This window comes from Chroicocephalus ridibundus, chromosome 21, assembly GCF_963924245.1.
Source record: "Chroicocephalus ridibundus chromosome 21, bChrRid1.1, whole genome shotgun sequence".
NCBI lineage: Eukaryota > Metazoa > Chordata > Aves > Charadriiformes > Laridae > Chroicocephalus > Chroicocephalus ridibundus.
In genome coordinates, this window is record NC_086304.1 from 3,258,077 (window position 1) to 3,275,325 (window position 17,249).

At 60.0% G+C, this 17,249-nt stretch overlaps 2 protein-coding genes across 3 annotated transcripts; both read left to right on the top strand.

Moving 5' to 3' along the window:
- The first annotated feature begins 1,963 nt into the window (after positions 1-1,963).
- LOC134525886 (CD48 antigen-like) lies at positions 1,964-4,738 on the top strand. 2 transcript variants are annotated; one of them, XM_063357194.1, is made up of 4 exons: positions 1,964-2,163; positions 3,069-3,377; positions 3,460-3,771; positions 3,993-4,738. In XM_063357194.1, the coding sequence occupies exons 1-4, from the start codon at positions 2,115-2,117 to the stop codon at positions 4,088-4,090; spliced, it is 768 nt and encodes a 255-aa protein (XP_063213264.1). In that variant the 5' UTR covers positions 1,964-2,114; the 3' UTR covers positions 4,091-4,738. The 2 variants fall into 2 exon arrangements, with proteins under 2 accessions (XP_063213264.1, XP_063213265.1); XM_063357195.1 differs by having other exon boundaries at positions 3,460-3,723.
- Positions 4,739-8,395: 3,657 nt separating this feature from the next.
- LOC134525848 (signaling lymphocytic activation molecule-like) lies at positions 8,396-15,624 on the top strand. Its single transcript, XM_063357114.1, has 7 exons — positions 8,396-8,558; positions 11,453-11,779; positions 12,090-12,371; positions 13,390-13,500; positions 14,012-14,091; positions 14,804-14,971; positions 15,102-15,624. The coding sequence occupies exons 1-7, from the start codon at positions 8,507-8,509 to the stop codon at positions 15,156-15,158; spliced, it is 1,077 nt and encodes a 358-aa protein (XP_063213184.1). The 5' UTR covers positions 8,396-8,506; the 3' UTR covers positions 15,159-15,624.
- The last annotated feature ends 1,625 nt before the right edge of the window (positions 15,625-17,249 follow it).

Consider the following 17,249-nt stretch of genomic DNA (forward strand, 5'->3'; position numbering starts at 1 on the left):
TAGCATCATGGGACGGTCTGGGTTGGGAGAGACCTTTCAGATCATCGAGTCCAACCATTAACCCAGCCCTGCCCAAACCCCCACTGCCCCACGGCCCTCAGCACCGCGTCTGCCCGGCTTTTAAATCCCTCCAGAGATGGTGACACCCCACTTCCCTGGGCAGCCTGTCCCAATGTTTGACAACCCTTTCGGGGAAGAAATTTTTGCCAATGTCCATCCTAAACCTCCCCTGGCGCAACTTGAGGCTGTTTCCTCTTGTCCTATCACCTGTTCCTTGGGAGAAGAGACCGACCCCCCCCCCCCTCCTCGCTACAACCTTGCAGGTGACAATGGAGAGCTGGTGGCCTGTGGCCGGCTGAATTCCGTGGGAAAAGTTCAGGTAGGATGGAGGGGATGGAAATCCTTCAGTGCAGACGCTGGGGATGGTCCCTGCTGGGCTGTGGCAGCTGCCGGGGAGTGGGGGCTACAGCGGGAGCCGCATCTCAGCCCCTTCACAGCCCAAAACGCCGGGTCCCGACAGACAGAAGCGTCTGAAGGCGACAGCGCGGAGCCTGGGGGCTGCCGCATCCATCAGCGCGTCGACTCCGGCCAAAGCCGCGCTCCATCACGGCGCCGTAATTTATGCTAATGACCCGCTTTTGCATATGGGAGATGATAATTTGCAGCGCTGGCTGCGAGTGCTGAGGCAGCGCTTTTGCTCCCTGCCAGGGAAGTTTTGTTTTTCCCACCTCCGTTGGGCATGGGGACCGGCCGGCGGGTGCTCGGCACCGCGGTGCCACCGGATGGGTGCCAGGGATCCGGCCGCAGCACCACGGCATGGCTCGTGTGGTAATTGTCCTGTGCTGACATCCGATCTCCCACCGCCCCCGATGGACGGGGACGGCTCAGGGCTGCAATTAAACTGGGTCAGGGCTCAGCGGGTGCCGCCGTCGCCCTTTGTCGCCCTTTGTTCGCGGCCGGGCTCGGCCCCACGGGTCCTCGCTCTCCCCCACCCCCAGCATCCTGAACAAAGCTCCTGAAATGTCGTCTTTCAGGAAGGAATCTGGGCCATAATTAAAATCTGTCGTTTGAAGCATCTGCCCTGGTCTGAGGGCAGCACGATGGGGCTGCAGCACGTGCTCTTCCATCAGCGAGGCGTCCCTACCGTCTCCTTCCCACCGCAAAGTGGGGACACGGGGACACCCCAAAAGCTTGTGCTGGTGGTGTCTGCTCGAGCTGGAGCTGCTCGATGGATGGGGCTATGGAGATGTTCAGGGGAGTGGAGCATCTCTCTGCTGGGAAAAGGCCGAGAGCCCTGGGACTGTTCAGCCTGGAGAAGACCAAGAGGGGATCTCATCAATGCTCATCAAGAGCTAAAGGTGGGGTGGCAGGAGGATGGCGCCAGGCTCTTCTCAGGGGTGCCTGTGGACAGGACAAGGGGCAACGGGCACAAACTGGAACACGTGAAATTCCATCTGAACACGAGGGTGGCAGAGCCCTGGCACAGGCTGCCCAGAGAGGTGGTGGAGTCTCCTCCTCGGGAGAGATTCCAAACCCGCCTGGATGTGACCCTGTGTGACCTGCGCTGGGTGACCCTGCTCTGGCAGGGAGGGTGGGACGAGATGATCTCCAGAGGTCCCTTCTGACCCCCACCAGCCTGCGACAGCACATCTCGGGGCCAGACCTTGTCGAGGACACAGACATGGGTTTGCAGGGGGAGAAATGGGTCCCCCGTAGGTTGGTTCCAGCAGCTGTAAAGGGGAGATGTAACCCCTGGGATCTGCGTTTCAGGATGTTGGGATGACTCTGATGGCGGGGTCAGTGGCCCATGGGATGTGGTGTTCCCAGGGAGGCTCGGGCTGCCGCCTCTTTTGGTGGCCAACCATAGGGGTGACGTTGGTCTGGTGACATTTTTCGGTGGAGCCCGGAAAGGAAAGGGGAAACGGTGGGTTCATGAAGCTTCCTGTTCCTGCTGAGAGACCTCGCGGCCGCCCCGCCAACCCCATTCCTGCAGAGTCCCCCCCGGGTTTAGGCACGGCGGCAGGGGGCTGCAGGCTTGGGGGGGGTCCTTGGTGAGCAGCTGCCTGGCGAGGGGGACTTCCACCCCGGGGTTTGGGTGTGGAGGTGGAGACACGATGGCAGGGAGGCGTATCGCAGTCGTCTTCTTCCTCTTCATCACGCAAGGTACGGTGGTGGGTTCCCCTGGGGTGAGGGTGCTGGGTTGAGGGGAGATGGCGTTGGGGATGGTGGGGGAACCTTGGGGAGGTGCCTGTGGGTAAACCCACCCCATCCCGCTGCTGTCCCCGAGGTGTGACCCACCGGCTCCCTTCCCGCGGGAGCCCCCGCCATCACCATCACCAGACCGGGGGCGAGGGGCTGCTCTGGGTGAGCCTGGAGGGGATGGAGGACCCCAAAAATGAAAGCAAAGGGGAAAAAAAAAGACTTCACTGGGGGATGTGGGTGGGGGGTGCTCGGGGTGGGGAGGCGGAAATCCTGCCACCAGCTACGGGGTTTGTCCCTGCTACACGCCTCCAGGGGCGAGAGAGGTCAAAGGCATTGGGAATTAATGAGGAAATGGGTTATTTTCATTATCAGAGAATGGTTTGGGTTGGGAGGGATCTTGAAGATCACTCCATTCCCGCCCCCCCTGCCCTGGGCAGGGACACCTCCCACCAGCCCAGGTGGCTCCAAGCCCCGTCCAACCTGGCCTTGAACCCCTCCAGGGATGGGGCAGCCACAGCTTCTCTGGGCAACCTGGGCCAGGGGCTCACCCCCCTCACAGCCAAGAATTTCTTCCCGATATCTCATCTCAATCTCCCCTCTTGCAGTGTGAAACCCTTCCCCCTCGTCCCATGGCTCCCCTCCCTGCTCCGGAGTCCCTCCCCAGCTTTCCTGGAGCCCCTTGAGGGCCTGGAAGGGGCTCCAATGTCTCCGCGGAGCCTTCTCTTCTCCAGGCTGAACCCCTCAACTCTCCCCCCAATTTTCCACATATCTGGGAGGAATCAAGGTCCCAAAGTGGGGACGAGCCCCGGGGAGGGGTGGGTTGTGTCCGACTGGCCAAGCAGCACCGGTCTCCGCTTTCTCTCCAGCCTGCGCACAGCCTGGTCCGTTGGAGGTGGTGGGGGTTGTTCATGGGGTGGCGTATCTCAGCCCCAGCCTGCAAGACGGATACCCCCAAATCCACTGGCGGCGCAACAACACTCTGAAAATCGCCAGCTATGAGAACGGGCAGGAGGTCCAGTACCCCAGCACCACCTACAAGGGACGCCTCAAGCTCTTCCTCAACTACACCCTCAAGATCAGCCACCTGCAGAAAAGCGACAGCAGCGTGTACCAGGTCTACCTGGAGGACAAGAATGGCAAGGAGCACATTGAAAGCATCCTCCTGAAGGTTTACGGTGAGCCGGGAGGACGGGAAGGGTGGTCCCAGCGCCCCGCGGTGGGGACGGGGAGGCTCTGACACCCCCCTGCCTCTTGCAGATCCAGTCCCGAAGCCCACTGTGAAGGCCAAAGTGATCAAGGATGAGCCGGCACTGTGCAAAGTCGCCCTGGAGTGCTCGGTGGGGCTTGAAGGGGTGACCTACGAGTGGATCCCCCCCAGGAAGCTCCTGCTGAATAGTTCGGGTGGCTCTGAGCAGCTCGTCTCCTTCAACCCCTCAACAGAAACCTACATCTGCAAAGTCAGCAACCCCGTCTCCTCCAACTACGCCTCGCTGACCTACAAGCACCCCTGCTCCTGGATAGGTATCACCCCCCACCGCCACGGTGCTCACAGGAGATGGCAAAACTCAGGTGGGGTGGGCTGCGAGGGTGGCCTTGGCTTTGGAGGGTGCCCAGAGCAGCGGTGGTGGCCCTGAGGACAGCGGGTCCCTGCAAGGCTGGAGGTGGCCCATGGGTCAGGAGCGGTGGGTCGCACTGTGGGCTGGTGGGTGGCAGGAGCCCACCTGGGGAGGGGGGCCCCTGCCAGGGCAGCCCACAGCCCTCCCCACGCCCTGAGTCTCCTCTGCCCCCAGGTGAGTCCTCGGCTGCTGCATCCCGCACCGCCACCAGCGTGCTGGTGGCACTGGGACACGTCCTCCTCCTCCTCCTCCTCCTCCTTGTTCTGGCTTGAGGACGCTCTGCGGTTGACATCTCTCCTCGTCTCATCACCCCCCGCTGCAGGACCAGTGCCTGGATGAGGCCCCCAAACTGGCTGGATGAAGAAAGGTGTGGTTGCTCAAGGGACCCGTCACAACCAGTGTCCTTCACACCAGCACCCACTGTCTTGTCCACCGCCACCTGCTTCCCACCAGCCCAGTCCCTGGCCCCTGCCTTCAGAGTTGCCTCAGTTTCTCTCCTCACCTTTTCTGCTTGGCTTTAATCAGAGGTCACGTTCTCCAGATCTGGGCAAAACGGTCATGAAGTTTGTTGCAATGGTGTTTTGAGAAGCCCAGCATTTTAAATTTCTAAATTAATCGTTATCTACTTGGAAATCCTCCCCTCCCCGGCCCTCGGGTCTGTGGGGAGACCCAGTCTGAGCCTTTCCTGGGGCTCCCCGTGGATCTGGGGGGTCCTCGGCCATCGCCTGCTGGCGGTGATGCCCTCTGTGGCTCTGATGAGCAGTGCGGGACATTGCACAACGTGTTTAGCCTGAAACCAGTTACACCAGCACGGGTGCAACCGGGTGCTGCCCAGCCTGCAGGTCAGAGCTAGCACGGCACCTTTGGCTTTCTCTGCAGGGGGGAGTTTTGCAGCGCAAGAACGGTTTCTTCCTTCAGAATTGTCAATGTTTACATTAAATTAATTTTAACCTCAAACCCCACGGTTTTAGGTGCCTGTTCTGCATTCTCCTCTGGGCTGGGGTCGGCCGCAGCGGGTGCTGGGGGACCGGTGGGGTGATGGAGGAAGCCACGCGTCCCCCCCAACACCCTCGCTGGGGACAAGAGCCCTTCCACAGTTGGCCCCCACAGGAGGAGCCAGCTCCGGGTGGCGGGACACGGGCCATTGGGGTGGGCGGATGTGTCTTGCGTGGGATGGAAATGGTCCCTCAGCCTGCAGGGAGGGACGGGGACAAGTGTCAGGGCCACCACAGCCCTAGGACGCTGCCAGCTCCAGCAAACCACCCTGAGGAAGGGGAGAACCGGGCTCTGCCCTTTCTAAAACCCCAAAAGCATCACTTTCCAGAGCCATCTTTAAGCAAAGACCACCAAGGCCGGATTCGTCAGAGGGTCAACAGGGACCTGGCCAGCTCATTTCGAGATCAGTAACGAGCAGGAGTCGTTCCGGCCTCGGGGGCTAATGAGCGGCTCGGGGTAATTCCTGCTGGGTGGCTGATGGTTTTAGCACCGATGGATATTTTTGCAGAGATTGAAAATATTTGCTTGGGTCTCGGTCCATTCCCGCGTGGAGGTTTGGGGCTCCTCCGCTTCTGACAAAACCCAGGACAAACACTGAGCACCACCATCATCATAAAACCTCCTGCCATGGATAAATACGAAGCCCGGGGCCGTGCCTCTGTCGCCTTTCCATCAGGGAGACTTCAGCCTGAGCTGATGGGGGAAGTAGAGGCGTTTAGGATCATTATTTTCGGTTAAAGGTGGTTTTTCTGTGACTGCCTCTGTGTTTTCTGTGCCTCCGGGTCCTTCCTGGAAGGATTTTTTTTTTTTCTTGATGGTTTTGCTTGTTAAGTCATTTTTCCCATCCCTCCTGGCCGGTGCCAGCCCAACCCTGGGTCACGCTGCTGCCGGAGTGTCCCACAGGTCATACTGGGGGTTTTGTGGCTTTCCTGGGCCAGTTTGTGGTCAGTGGTCTTCTCCATGCCGGCACATCTGTGGCAAGGGGAGGGCTGGGGACCATCCTGCTGCCGTGATGGGGGGCTGAGCTGGTGGAGCCCATCCACTGGAGACCTTCCTCACCGTTGGCATTTGGGTGGGGTGGGATGAGCTGAGCTGGTGGAGCCCATCCACTGGAGACCTTCCTCACCATTGGCTTTTGGGTGGCGTGGGATGGGCTGAGCTGGTGGAGCCCATCCACTGGAGACCTGCCTTCCTCACCTCTGGTTTATGGGTGGGATGGGCTGAGTTGGTGGAGCCCTTCCATTGGAGACCTTCCTTCCTCACCACTGGCTTTTGGGTGGAATTTGTGCCGGGGCAACTCGCCACTCTGCAAAACGCCCCAAGGTGACGGCTTCAGCCCTCCATCATCTGCCCAAGACCTCGGTCCTGGAGCCTCCAGCAGGAACCGCCGCCGTGTTCCAGCCAAGCCGAAGCTCCCGGGGCGGGGTGTGTGTGTGTGCACCAAGAAAAGGAGCCGGGTCCTTTCGCGTCCCACTCTCAGGAAAGAGGTGGAGTGACTTCAGATTCGTAAATTCCCAACAGCGCTAAGGTGAGATAAATCTCCAGGTCCGTATTGAAACATTTATGAGCTTCCCAAAATGGTTAATATAGGTCTTAACGAGTCCACGATAATTGGTCAGGTATATAACAAACTGAGGCGAGCAGTGAGGTATGCGTTGTGTTAATTAACAACAGGTATGCGACAACTTATGGCAAGAGGTACCTAAGGTCATTACTTAACGACTCTAACCGTTAATTAACAATTCTAAGAGAAAAGAGAAACTGAGGGATGGAGAAAGGAAAAGACAGAGACAAAGAGATCACCGGTCCTGGTTCCAGTGTCTTTTTCAGGGAATCTTCCCAGGCGCGATCTTCTTCCTTGGAAAAATCTTCCCAGGTGCGGTCTTCTTTCTTGGGAAGAATCCTCCAGTCCCCAGGCATGATCTTCTTTTGTTTCTTCTTTGTTCCCCCTCCAGGGGCACTTATTTTCCCCTTTTTTGTTTGCTGAATTAGCATGGTCCACCCCCCCTTGCCGAGGACAGCCTTGGCTCCGGTTTCTCCCTTCTCCCAGGTGACGTGGAGCACGATTTGGGTGGCGAGACGCGTGCCGCAGCCATACACGTCTAGCATGATCTCTACAATCTCCATCAGGGCGTGCGCTTTCCTATGCATTTCGCAGATAACGAAGCAAAGGCCGCTCATGGGCCACAATGGCCTCGAGAACTGAGAACTAGCGAGCTCACCACGCGAGTGGCAGAGCTCTCCTGTCTCCCCAAGACAGCTCTCCCACACTTTCAGGCGCCAGAAGCGTGAGTCTTATCAGCTCTTTGAAGGCCGGGCCTGCGTTATTGATTTCCTTGCCAGCGGTTGAGGCGTTCCATCGCAGGCTTGGCGGGCCTCCTGCCCCGCGGCAGGGAATTTACGGTCCGTCTCTTACAGGTCCCCCCGTCCCGCTCTCACTCATCCTCTCTTCTTTACGCCTCTGCCGAACTCTTCCCTTCCATGAACTGCTGATTAACGGGCAATGGCTTGCTTGGTGGTTCGTTTTTTTTTTTTTTCTCAGTCAGACGTTTTCCGAGAAGGAAGGAGCAGCCTAGCAGGCTGCCGGGGCGGTTCAGTGCGGTTTTAGGCTTTTTATCATCAGAAATAACTTACTGTGGACAAAACTCATGGAGGTCTAAGATCTGGGCTCCACCGGAGAGCGGTGGGATGCAAGTTCTCCCTTTATTCCCTTTTGGCGCTCGTGTTTGTTTGGTTTAAAACAGCGGCAGAATTCCCGTTTCGCGCTGTCGCCTCTGCTCTCCTCCGAAAACCGGAAAAAAAGCCACGGATGCGTGAAGAAAGCAAGAGGGGAAAAAAAAAACCCCACAACCCACTTCTCCCATTTTTCAAGCTGCGCGGGCCGAGCATGGGAGGAGGTGAATAATTCATTACGCTGAACACGCACAAACGAGGGAGCTTCTCTCGCCCCTTTTCCAGCAGCGGAACAAGTGAGCGGTGTTATCCCCGCCGCGCGTGGGAGGCTGCGGTCCCCGCTCCATCCCCACCCGGGGGGGACACCTGGCGGAGAGGGGGGGACACCATCCCCGTCCCCGAGCACGCTGTGGGGATGGCGTTTAACGGGAGCAAATTCAAATCCAGGCCCCTTTGCTGAGCGCTCAGCCCCAGGACGAGGGTTGGGCTTTTCCTCGGCGGGTTTTTAACGACCGCCCCCATCCTCCTCCCTGCGCATCCCACGGATGGAGCAGCAGCGGTTGAGATGCTGCCACGCCAGGGGACAGTCACCCACCTCTGTCCCCTCGGGGATGGCAGGGCCAGGAAGGCTCTGTACAGCCCCGGGAAGCTCTTACTGGAAGCCAAATGATTTTCTTCTCGTTTCCTCTTCTTTTGGGGTCGGGTTAAGGACCCGTGGCGGGGGGGATGTTGCAGTTCTGGTACAAACTCTAAATTGATGTTCTGCTTCCTTCTGCAGGTCTCTTTGGGCTGTCTCCGGCGAAGCGTTCAGCAGCACGGCTCGGTGCTTTGAATAATTTCCACTCAAGAAAAAAAAAAAAAAAAAAGAAAGAAAGAAAAAAAAAAAAAAAGGGTTACTCAGCCAAAAACAGGAAACATATGGCCCAGGGCAGCGCCTCTGATTTGAGTACACCTGTTCTTATAATGAGCCCGGCAGCAGATATTAACTCCACTGCAACGCAGGCTCCGTGAAGCGAGGGATGGGCTGCAGCGAGCGTCTCCGGCTGCTGATCTCTCTCGCCTGCGTTTGGGGTACGTACCTTTCCCTCCCCGCCAAATACTCGCTTCGGCTTGTTTGGGTTTTTTTTTTTTTTTTTTTGCAGGGGTAGATATTAAGAGTTTTAGAAATCGCGAGCTGTGTGCCGGGCACATATGGAGCGTAAATATTCCTGTAGAAGATAAACGGCTCGCAACTCCAAGCTGGATGCGTGGCGCATCCCTGATACGCTCCTGCGAGTGGGGCTGAGGGAGGAGGGAGTAAAAGATGATGGATGAGCAAAGATGGTGATGGACAAGGTGTAGCTGCAGCAGTGAAGCGCTCTACCTTCTGTTTTAATGGGGTATTAACAGCACCCAGGAAATAATTCCGTAGCAGATGCGAATTGGGGTGCTTGGGATGAAGGTCCTGGTCTGCCGTACTGGGATCAAGAGGTGCCGGTGGAATGGGAGACGGTTCCCAAGTAATAAAACGCACCTAAGGCGAGTGGAAAGGGACCGGCAGTGGGGCAAAGCCTGGTTTCTGGGTGCCTGAAGAGCCCTGGATGGTGTCCTGGGCTTGGTGGTGTCCTGGGGACGGTGGTGTCCTGGGGACGGCGGTGTCCTGGGGATGGCGGTCTCCTGGACACGTCGAGACCAGGGAGTGATGGACCCCCAGGGCTCCTGGGTCCTCTCCTCCCAGCCCATCGGCCGTTACGGGTAGCTGTTGTAAGATGGAGTTTGGTGGCCCGGAGCCAGCGCTGAAGTGCCCCCGAGCAGGGCAAAGGCGGCTGTGACTAATCCCAAACCTCCTCTCGGTGCCGGCCTGAGATCTGTACCCCTTCCCTGGGGACACCACGGAGCCCCAGGAGCCCTCTGCCACCGCATCTGGGTAATTACCCGCTGTAAACCGAAGGGCTCGGCCAGGAAACTGGGGACCTTGGCCGAGCTGGGGTTTCTCCTTGGCTCTGCTGGCTCACTCTGACTAGGATACCTTTAAAATCCCCCCCGGTGGTTTCTGCCCAGACACCGGAAGTCCCCCCGGCCCCATACCTGATGTTTGGGGCCTCTCCAGACCTAGACCTGGGCCAGTGGGGGTCGCTCGCCTTCCTCCAGCCCCTCCAAACTGGGTTTCGGCTGGTTTCAGACCGCGTTCCATCCCTCCTCCCGCAGCCTTGCTCCGGCCGAGTCGTCTTCCCCGCAAAGGAGGGATGCTCCTCGCCCGGGGCGGAGGGGTTTTTTCTAAGGTGATGTCAAAAGGGCTTTTCCAGCTGGTAATTCATGAGGAGCCTGACCGCGGCAAGTCAAAAAAACCCATAAAAAATAAACGCACGTTGCTGAGAAAATATGGCATCCGCCTGCGCCCTGGGCTTTTACAGTAAATGCATCAGCAAAAGCCACGGGATGCGGTGGCGCAGGCAGGCAGGCGGCGGGGTTTCTGCGGGATGACGGCCGTGCCCGCCTGGCTGCTTCGATGCTGGCGAGACCAAGCCCTCAGGGACAGCCCAGAAACCGTTGTCCTTTGTGCCATGGAGATGGGGCGGGGGGGACCAAAAATATGCCATGGCACGGCTTGGGATGGCGGCGGGAAGAGCGTTTGCTGGGTGGTTTTTACTGGAACCATAGGAAGGAGAGGTGGAACTGGGCTCATCTGGGCCTCCCCTGCCCTGGTCTTCTGTGGTCTTCCCCCTGTTTTCTTTTTCCCCTCTGGGGTAAAGCCTTGCCCCGACGGAAAGAAGTCGGTAGGAAACATGGGGGTGAGACGGTGGGGTTCCTTCCACGCTGCCGCCGCCTGGCAGCAGCGATGAGCTGGCACCGCGCTATTTCCTACAAAAACAAACTTGTTTGCCCCAGGGCTGCGGGCAAATATGAATCACTGCCTTGTAGCCAAAGACGGGAAAAGATCTGGGGGGGGAGAAGATCATCCCGCGTGCTCTCCAGGAAATCCCGGTGGTCGAGATGCTTTGGGGTGCGTGGGAGATGCTCGCACCCCTCTGCTTACGAGCACTTTTCCATGGGGCCACCAAGAAACCCACCTGGGACCACCTCGACGAGGAGAAGGACAACCTGGGGTTTACGCCTCCAGGAGGCTGCGCTTCCTGCAGTTTCTACAAGAAAAGTCCCACCGAAGGTTTCTGGAGCTGAGGAGCTTGGGGGAGGTGGGTGCACCCAACTGCAGGCGTTGGCCAAGGCCCACCAAGCATCGCTTCCCTCTGGAATGCCCTGGGGTCACCAGGACTTCTCTGGGCTGGTCCCACCACTGCCAGGACCCTTCTCCCAGGACCAGCATCTCCACCGGACTGGGACCGTGAGCCCTGCTGGAGGCAGCTCCGCTCCATGGGGTGATGTTTCGCTGCGCTGGCTGGTTTCATCGTGCCAACGGAAAGCCCAGGAGCCTTAAATCAGGATTTGGCCATTGCCCATGGTGGTACCCGATGCGGGAGGATGCTGAGGCTGATGCAAAGACTTCCCGGCCTTGCTCCGGGAAGGCAGGAGTGGGGATGAAGAGCAGAGGAAGACAATGCTTCCCCTCCGGCTCCTGAGCCCTCAACCTGCGTCCTCCGGGGTTAAGGATGTGGGGCTGGGGGTCGCTCCTTTGGTTCTGGGGACGGTGCTGTGGGGTGGGCGTGGGGCAGAGCTGGCACCAAGCAGCCCCGACGTGCAGCAGTGACTCTTGTTCCCACCTGCCAGCAATGGCTGGCGCAGGATGTGGTGGATAACCCGGCGCTCGAGCGCGCGGTTAGATAATCTCTTCAATTTTCCACCCCTTTATCTCACCCAACCCCAGACGTCCTCAGTCTGCAGATTACCGGTGTGGGTCCAACGCTGCATCCGGCTACCGCAGCTCTGCGGGAATCTGCCCTTCTCGGGCAGAGCCAGGATGGGGGGGGGATGATGGTCTCTTGGAGTCCCCCTCCGTGTCTCAGCCCTTCTCTCCGCTCTCCTCCCAGGGATGTGCCGCGGGGCCAGGGAGACGGTGCTGGGCACCCTGGGGAAGGCGACGAGATTGCGGATCCCTCCGGATCTCCGTAACCTCACCCAGCACTTCGGGGCAGCCGTCTGGAAGCGGGACACGGAGGACCCGCAGAGGAAGCTGGTCCTGCTCAAGTACCTGGACGGCAACTACACCAACTACATGCCGGGACGAGCTCGCTTCCACATGGTGGACTTCTCCCTGGAGATCCTGAACACCAGCCGGGAGGACAGGCAGCTCCACGAGTACATCGTCAGCAACGGGCCGGAGGAGAAAGTCTGGCAGATCCAGCTGGAGGTGTACGGTGAGACCCGCCGCTCTGGGAGGACTGGGATGGGAGGTGGGTGGTGGTCGAGGAGGGTGGGAGATACCCACCCTGATGTCAAGGTGAAGTAGTGAGTCCAGGACCTTCTTGCAGCCCCATCTGGGTACCCCCAGGAGCTTTTGGGTTCCTGCATACCACGTCCCTCTCCAATGCATTCGCAGTGGGGCTGGGCCAGACCGGTTCTTCCCCATCTCCCAGGGATTTAGGAGAACCAGCAGGATTTCCCAGGCAGGGGCCAAGGCGACGTTTGCATCCTCCTCAGACGCAAACCTTTGTCCCCTCTCTCCAGAACCGGTGTCCCATGCCAGCATCCAGGTCCTCGGCCGGGCCTCGGCCAACGGCAGCTGCACCATCACCCTCAACTGCACGGCGGAGCGAGGGGACAACGTCTCCTACAGCTGGGGCAGCTGGGACACCAGCACCCGGGGACTCTGCTCCCACAATGGCAGCCTCCTGCACCTCTCCTACCCCCTGCAGAACACCAGCATCGCCTGCGCCTGCACGGCCAGCAACCCCGTCAGCCGCCGGGTCGTCACCTTCAACTCCTCCAAGTGCAGCTACGAGCAAGGGGGTAAGTTCCCAGTTGCCCACCCGGCTCTTTCCAGCCTCTCAGTCCCCACTCGTGCTTTGCAGGAGAAGTTTTTGCGCTGCTTTAGGCAGCCTCAAAGGAGCCTTGGGCAAGGAAAGCGGCTGCTGTGTCACCTCCTGAGGGTCACCCAGTCCTTCCAGTCAACTCCGGCCATGGAGCCATCAGTCCCACCTGCTTCCCTGGCCACTGCGCTCCAGCGCCCTGGGCTCGTTTTAAACGTGCATCATTTATACGACGTCTGGTTTGGGGAGGAGGAAAACCTCAGTGACAACTTCCCCTCCGCAGGCTCTTGGGGGCCAAAGTCACGCTCTCTCTCGCCGGGGTTTTCTAGCACGCCCTCGTGACGTGGGGGACTTTCGCCGGGGCTGGGTGGCGTGGTGGCCGCCCCTCTCCCCGGGGACCCGGAGGAGAAGTCACACCTCTGCTGGGGCTCTCGCCGTGAGCCCTGCTGAGAAAATATCCCCACGGGGGAAAAAAAAAGGTCAGGACTCTTGCTTAAGAAAGGGAGATGCTGAAATGAGATGCTCCGTGGGGAGGAGTTTGAGCTTGTTTCTCACCCCCTTGCCCCCAGAGCTCCTTGCACCCTGCGACACCCCCCATGGTGGCACCGTTAGTGGTCCAGGAGCGGGGCCACCGCGGTGGGAGCCCGGCTGGAGCCGCAGAGCTGCGTCCCAGGGTCCCTTTCTCACCCACCTGCGATGCCAAGGCATCGAACAACCTCCCTGCAGGCCTCCAGAAAGCCACCAGAGAACTTTTGAGGTTTTTATCTGGCCCCCATCTGGCCCCCAGCAGGTTTTTCTCAGGCTGCGGCAGAAGAGAGCTCTGCTCGAGAGAGGTGTTTCCTGCCCTTTATTTCCTGTTCTGCCGACATTATCAGCCCCAAGTTGGGTGACGAGATGGAGAAAGGTTTTAGCAGCCCGTTGGGCTCAGCTCTGGGTGACTCGGGGCCCCAGGGCTGGTGGCTGACACCCTCCCCTCTCTGATCCCCCCCGCTTCCCAGACGGCGCCGGGCTGAGGACAGAGCATCTCGTGCTGCTGGTGGTGGTCCCCGTCGCCGCCGTGGTGATGCTCACCGGAGGCTTCATGGCTGCCCATTTGCCCATGGCCGTTGGTGAGTGCCCCAAGGGGAGGGCGTTGGGTGGTCCACGGGTGGGGTAAACGTTGCGGGGGAGACAGAAGGTGCCCCCAGCCAGCCCCAGAGGAATGGGCCGAGGGGCTCTTCCCCATGAGCAACCTCGTCTTAGGGGTTTTGCTCCTTGGGAAGGAGCAAAATGTGTTTTTCTTGAAGCAAAATGTGTTTTCTTGAAGAAAACCAGCTTAAAAACGTGGCTTTTCTTTCTTGAAGCAAAATGTGTTTTCTTGAAGGAAACCAGCTTAAAAAAAAAAAAAAAAAGAAAAAAAAAAAGGGAGAGAGAAAGACATGTACCTGCACGTGATCTCCAACGCTTTACCCCGATGACGATGACGGGCTCCTGAGGTCATATTGCATGGCGTCATGGGGAACCGAGCGATCCCAGCCCAAATTAGAGCGAGCATCGTCTCTCCCAGGCAGGATGCGGCCTGGAAAGCGCCGGCGTCCCGCCCTGGTCCCCTCACAGGTGACTTTTCTTGTCCCCCTGCAGCCGTCCGGGAGCAGCAGCACCCGCCGCTGGTTGAGGAAAACGCGGTGCACACCATCTACTCCCAAGTGCAGCGGGTGGAGGTGAGCCATGACCAGCACCCCCCAGGGGGGGACAAACCCTCCTTTAATGGTGGAAACGCTGCTGCCCAGAGAAGCTGTGGCTGCCCCGTCCCTGGAGGGGTTCAAGGCCAGGTTGGACGGGGCTTGGAGCCACCTGGGCTGGTGGGAGGTGTCCCTGCCCAGGGCAGGGGGGGGACACGATGGTCTTTAGGGTCCCTTCCCACCCGAACCATTCCATGGTTCTATGGATGCTCCTGGACCCCAAGCGCTGCAGCTGGAGGGGAACATGGGCACGACCCTGCCGGGGTTTCTTGGGTGGGGGTCTCAGATGGCAGCAGCCCCCCCCCAAAGCCCTGGGTGGCACCTGGGTGCCTCCTGGCTGCTCTGCAGCACCCTCCGTGATGGGTTTCGGCCAGTGGGTGTCAACCCAGCCCCGCGGCTGGCGAGGGAGAGGGGGAAATTGGGGCTGGGGGGGGGGGACTGGGGTGGCCGTGGGCTCCCCGGCTTCGCTCATCCCTGCCGTTCCAGGAGTCGGCCTGACCGCTGGGCATTCGGGAATCGCTGCAGCTTCCCTGGCATCCCAGGGTGGCTTTGGGGACAGACCCTGTGGTTTTCCCCCCGCCCCGCGTCCTGCTCAGCACAAACGGGGGCAGAGGGTGGAGATGGGGGGGGTCCCTGTGTGATGGAGGGTGGCGAGCTGCCGGCAGCTGCCCATCCTCCCCTCCCCACGCAGAAGCAGAAAGTGGCCCCCGCCGCCGAGCACCCCTCCTGCACCACCATCTACGCTGCAGCCACCGGCTTGCCCCCGGACACGGCCCCGTCCCCCCGCGCAGCCCCCCGGCCCCCCCGCAGCCCCCCGACAGAGCCCCCCAGCCAGCAGGGCCACCCGTCCCTCTCACAGGTAAGACTGGCTGCCCCCCCCCTTCCAAGGGCATCACCCCGGCTGGGCATCGCCGTGGGGCAACACATGGACCCCCCCCTCCAACTTGGGCACCTCGCCGACCCCTTTGCCCCCCCACTTTTTGCTGCAGAGCCCCGACAAGGAGCCCACGACGGTTTATGCCAGCGTGATGATGCCCGTGGCCTGAGCATCTCCGGCACCCCCTCTTGCTCGTTGGGCACCCGCCTCCACCTTCCCGGCTGGAAAACACCCAGCTCATCCCTGGGGAATTGGGGGGAAAACGCCTCCGGCATGGGCTGACCCCCCCCCCCACCGCAGCCGAGCTGGGGCTGCCCCGATGGCTGCGGGATGGCGGGGCTGAAGCAAGGCAAGGACCTCCCCGTACCGCGGCGAAGGGCGGCCGGGAAGATGCTGGAGCACCGGGAAAGGGCAGGGGGGCTCTGGATACGACTCTGCAGGGAGCATCGGCGCCTCGGGAGGGAAGGCACCGCGGAACAGCACTGGGAAGCGTGGCCGCAGCCGGTTTGCGCCCCAAACTCATCCCTGCCCCATGGATTTTCACCCCACGGCCTCATCCTCCGGCCCCGGCTTCACTAGAGGGAGCCCCCGGCTCGTGGCAGCCGGTGACACCAGTGACACCGCAGCGTGGCGGGGGGGGGGGGAACATCACAAGTGATATATATATATATTTTTTTTTTTTTCTTTCAACCTCTGCCCTGCAAGCGGTTACGAAACAGGCCGCTTTGGGCAGAAGTGATGAAGAAAAGTTTTCGCAAACCCTTGGCGGCCGAGCCCTGCCCGGCGCCCATCGGCCCCCCCATCCTGCACCGGGGAGCCGGGGGGGGAAGCACCCGCGTCCCACTGCACTTTTCCATCCTCCTCCTTTCCCACCTCCGACTCCGGGAACAGGCGAGGATCTTCCAGGTGGATTATTTAAAGCCGGATTTCTGGCTGAGAGAAGAGGGGGGGGCGGGGGGCAGCCCTTGGATGTGGCTTGGCCACCCTCTGCCAGCACCTCTCGACTTCCCTGCGGGAACACCCGGCCTGGGAATGCTGGAAGTGGCCTGGCGGGGACACCAGGGCTGGAAAATTCTTCCAACCTGCCCCCCCCCCCCCGGTCTGAGCTGTTTTATAACCCCGACATAACTCAGTCGGTACGGCAGGCCCGGCCTCGCGCGCTGCTGCTAAGGGAAAGGAAAATAAATTTGTAGGGAAGCCTTTTGGAAAAGTTTGCTGGAGGAATGTGTCAGAGGCTGGATCAGGCTTTGGCGTCGGGGGGGCGCGGGGAGGCGGGGAGAAGAGAAACCGCTGTTTGTGCACCTCCTCAGCTTCCCTCTTTCGTTACAATGGAAAATTATCTGAGCTGCTTTCTTGGAAAAGTCTGCCAGCAAAGCAACCGCTTCCCCCGGGAGCAGGGGCAGCTCCAGGGACGGGCAAGGTCACGCTCGCCCTCCTGCCCCTGAAACGGTGTAAAAAAAAAACCCCCAGATTCCGTGCCTGGCACTTGGTGCGGGATGGAGCCCGCTGGTACCTCGCAGGACGACGGGACGCGCTGGGATGGGTGTACCCCGAGGTCCCAGCCTGCCCCACGGCCGCGAGGGGACCTCGAGTGCCCAGGACGGGGAAGGGGGCACGGAAAAAGGTGAATTGCAGAGGAGCATCGAGCCGGGATGCCGCAGCCCCCCCTTGCTCCCAGGGGGTGATCAGAGGAGGTAAAGGGCGTTAGGGGGTGGCTCATCCTCCTCGTCGTCTCTTTGTGACACTCATTTTACCCTCCCTCGCCAGGGTGTTGCGAAAGAGAGGGGCTGGTTTTAGCCCTTCGGGGGCTACCGAATCCAGCAGCTCAGTTCAGCTTTTGTTTGGTTTTGAGCTTCTGCTTTGGGATTGAGCAACGGTGACAGTCATAGAATGGCATGGTGCGAGTTGGAAGGGACCGTAAAGATCATCTCATCCCCCCCCTCCCTGCCCTGGGCAGGGACACCTCCCACCAGCCCAGGTTGCTCCAAGCCCCGTCCAACCTGGCCTTGAACCCCTCCAGGGATGGGGCAGCCACAGCTTCTCTGGGCAACCTCCGCCAGGGGCTCACCGCCCTCACAGCCAAGAATTCCTTCCCAATATCTCATCTCAATCTCCCCTCTTCCAGTGGAAAACCCTTCCCCCTCGTCCCATGGCTCCCCTCCCTGCTCCAGAGCCCCTCCCCAGCTTTCCTGGAGCCCCTTTAGGCACTGGGAGGATGCTCTCCCTGTACCAACGCATCCCATCGCTCACCAGCACGGCG

Bases quoted from the DNA above. Each gene is read 5' to 3' on its own strand.
- LOC134525886 (XM_063357194.1), top strand. From the start codon at position 2,115: ATGGCAGGGAGGCGTATCGCAGTCGTCTTCTTCCTCTTCATCACGCAA. The intron at 3,378-3,459 runs GTGAGCCGGGAG...TGCCTCTTGCAG, and splicing joins CATCCTCCTGAAGGTTTACG to ATCCAGTCCCGAAGCCCACT. The intron at 3,772-3,992 runs GTGGGGTGGGCT...CTCTGCCCCCAG, and splicing joins CAGGAGATGGCAAAACTCAG to GTGAGTCCTCGGCTGCTGCA.
- LOC134525848 (XM_063357114.1), top strand. From the start codon at position 8,507: ATGGGCTGCAGCGAGCGTCTCCGGCTGCTGATCTCTCTCGCCTGCGTT. The intron at 8,559-11,452 runs GTACGTACCTTT...CTCTCCTCCCAG, and splicing joins CTCTCTCGCCTGCGTTTGGG to GGATGTGCCGCGGGGCCAGG. The intron at 14,972-15,101 runs GTAAGACTGGCT...TTTTTGCTGCAG, and splicing joins GCCACCCGTCCCTCTCACAG to AGCCCCGACAAGGAGCCCAC.